Below are 3,025 nucleotides of genomic sequence, written 5' to 3'. Positions count from 1 at the left end.
TTTTACAAGTAAACTGCATGTTGGCGGAATATACTAAACAAATAATCAGACTCATAAATCGAAATTTAAACGAACAACTGACAATGCCATGAAAATCCAACTAAAATACAAACAATAGTCAACAAAATACAAGAAAGAAAACTTAAGCTTTTGATTATGAGTAACAGGTTCTCCAGAAGGGTAAGCAGAACCTACTCCTGGTTCCCGTCGTGTTGCTCATGTAATTACAAAACCGGTGAGACTTATTCGGTGTTGATTTAGTATTACTAACTCGTGTGAATACAAATACATCCTTCTTGAGTCGTGCCCGTCAAAAAGTCGAATAGGTTCTGGAATCATATAGAACTAATTTTAGGATAAACTATATGCCATCGCTAATAGCTGACAAAAATTTAGCGAGTGTTGCTTCATCTTCAAAAGTGTAGTATCATATAAAATAGTTAACGTATATAATACATCTACTTTTAAATGTTAAAACTTAACCTTGGGTTTCTTTTGTGTGTAAAAAGGGGGGGGGGGTCTTGTTTCTGTTCAAAGAAAAGTATAAAACACAGCAAGCCATAGGTATTTATCTATTTATTTCTGTTAGTCTGAATTGTTGGACTGTTGTCTCATTCACATCCTTCGAGTTCGCCTCCCTTATATAGTAAGATAAGGTAATGACTTATATGAACCATCCGAGTGAACCTAATTGTGGTTAAGAAATATTTGTTAACAAATCTTTTTTTGTGAGAATACGAATTTGTATAAAAATCAAATTAATGAAATTTGAACTGACATTCAAATGGCAATGTTGAAAGTATTTTGTAAAATTTAAATATATATTTACACCATTATTTAAAGGGATTAAAAGTTTAATCAGAGCGGTAAACAATATTTTGATATCCATTTTGTAGGATTTTTAATTTTCAATTTACGTAAATACGATGTCATTTAAGTGTTTAATAAAGAAAATAAACAATCACTACATGCTTTAAGGCATATCGGTCAAACCTATATTTCGTTGACTTATATATTCGGAAGGAGTGAAAAGAGAAGAAGCTTTAGAAAAGTTTTAACACTTTTTCATAATGGACACTAAATTGTTTTTGAATAAACGGACATCTGTGAGTATGGAAAAACGGAAATCTGTTGAAAAATTAATTATGCCACCAATAGCTAAATCGACATCAAAGAAACCAAGTTCATCAAACTCTCAACATATAATTGGAGATAATAAGAATTTTAGATCACTAGGAGGCAGGGTCAAGAACCTTATCCGATTCAACAAAGCGTTTGGATCAACGGGAAACGAAGAGGATGATATAATTACATCTGATAAACTTTTACCTTCGGAACCACGCTTTTCTACGTCACTGTCGCCTGCAGCACAGTTCGCCATGATGAAAGGATATGAAGACACGGTGTACGACAATATCTGTAAATATTATCCCGCCAGTAAGGTGTTTCTAAAAAGGAATAAAACGCCTCCGAAAGGCTATGCTGATATAAACAATGTAAAATTGACAGAAAACAAGACAAATCATGACGTCACTCAAACGTCTGACAATGCGTCAATGAATGCTGGAAACAATTCTGATATACCTTCTGAACATTCTGATCAGGAATTGAACCAGCAAAAGGAGTCAGAGAAAAACATCGATATAAATGGAAATATCATGAATCTCAAACTCGAACCATTAAAAAGGCAAAATTCACAAATGGGACTGAAGCCAGTGGGATCTGTGCAAACTGTAAGACCAAACAGCTTTCCCCTGATCAGTAAACCTGGTGTCCCCCGGGAAAAGAGACTTATTTTATCACATCGTCTACAAAGTGCCATGGACATATTAGATACAGTGAGAGGGAACTTCGGTTGTCATTCAATCTCTCCAAGGATCAAAGGTTATCCCCGGAAAATTAAACCCGTCTCCGACTTTAATCAGTGGTCGACTATTTGGTCTGATGAATTTAAAATCAACAGGTTTAATGGTAAGAAATAAAAACAATATTGATCAAAACTGTAAACATCTATATTTGTTGTATTGACTTTTTAATTCGGTGATTTTTATCATTTAATTTGTAAATAAATTGTAAATTATAATTGTAAATTAAAGTTCGTTCATACCTAAATTGTATTATTCTTTTAAAAGTTTGAACTTTTAAAGCAACCCTTTTCTGGATTAGTTACCATCGTGAACATATGAGGGGTGTGACCTTTTTGGTACGTCGGGATCGGGTGTTTTTAAGTACGGGATTTCGGGATTGGTCCTTTCGGGATCCGGGAATTCTTCTTTCGAATTTCGGGATGTCGGGATTTAAATTTCTTTAAATTCATGTTTTAAGCCCGGGATTTTGGGACCAGGACCCCTCCGAACCCACCCCCCCCCCCCCCCTTTCCCCCCCTTTTCACATATGGTTTGAAACCATGATGATAAAGACTATAAAATGTATAGACTAAGTGTTCTTCTTCATTAAAGTTGAATTGAAAAACATTTCAGGGGTAAATTATAACACTTATGGTCAAGTAAATGTTGACGTTTATTTTTGTCAGTTTTTATGAACATCACTTTTGAATATGCCTTGAAGTTCGGTATTGTTGTTATACTTTTTTGCATGACGGTTTAAAGCGTACTATATAATGTTTATACACATAATCTGTCGATACTAATATTTTGGCATTACACAAAGTCTTTTTATTTTTCTGACTGTTAGTGACGTCTTTTGACTAAATTCATTGGATGTTGGATGTGTTCTGATTGATATGTTAGTCTTAGATATATGATTTTTGTTATGAGTAGTTATTGGCTTTGAACTAGCTGCCAGAAACTCCGAGTACTCTCAGACCTTTGCTGTGTTTCTTTTTTGTTGTTAGGGATGTATAAATACCCTGCCACGTCCTGTCTGTGTTTTTCATAGATGTTGTTCTGCTTATTATTTGACTGAGTATAGCCCTTTTCAACTTATTTTTATAGGTTGTGCTTATGTTGTGCTGTTACACCCCTATTCCAAGTTCATAGATTGTCAGGAGCCTGTGGTTGAGTGG

General features: G+C 34.4%; 1 protein-coding gene across 1 annotated transcript; it reads left to right on the top strand.

Annotated features, from left to right (window-relative positions):
• The first annotated feature begins 637 nt into the window (after positions 1 to 637).
• On the top strand, positions 638 to 2,137 carry LOC139484552 (uncharacterized). Its single transcript, XM_071268284.1, has one exon. The coding sequence runs from the start codon at positions 1,071 to 1,073 to the stop codon at positions 1,980 to 1,982; it is 912 nt and encodes a 303-aa protein (XP_071124385.1). The 5' UTR covers positions 638 to 1,070; the 3' UTR covers positions 1,983 to 2,137.
• Positions 2,138 to 3,025: the final 888 nt, after the last annotated feature.

Source organism: Mytilus edulis, chromosome 8 (genome assembly GCF_963676685.1).
Source record: "Mytilus edulis chromosome 8, xbMytEdul2.2, whole genome shotgun sequence".
Classification (NCBI taxonomy): Eukaryota; Metazoa; Mollusca; class Bivalvia; order Mytilida; family Mytilidae; genus Mytilus; species Mytilus edulis.
The sequence above is the reverse complement of the archived record's forward strand: the minus strand, read 5'-3'. Positions and strand labels throughout refer to the sequence as shown.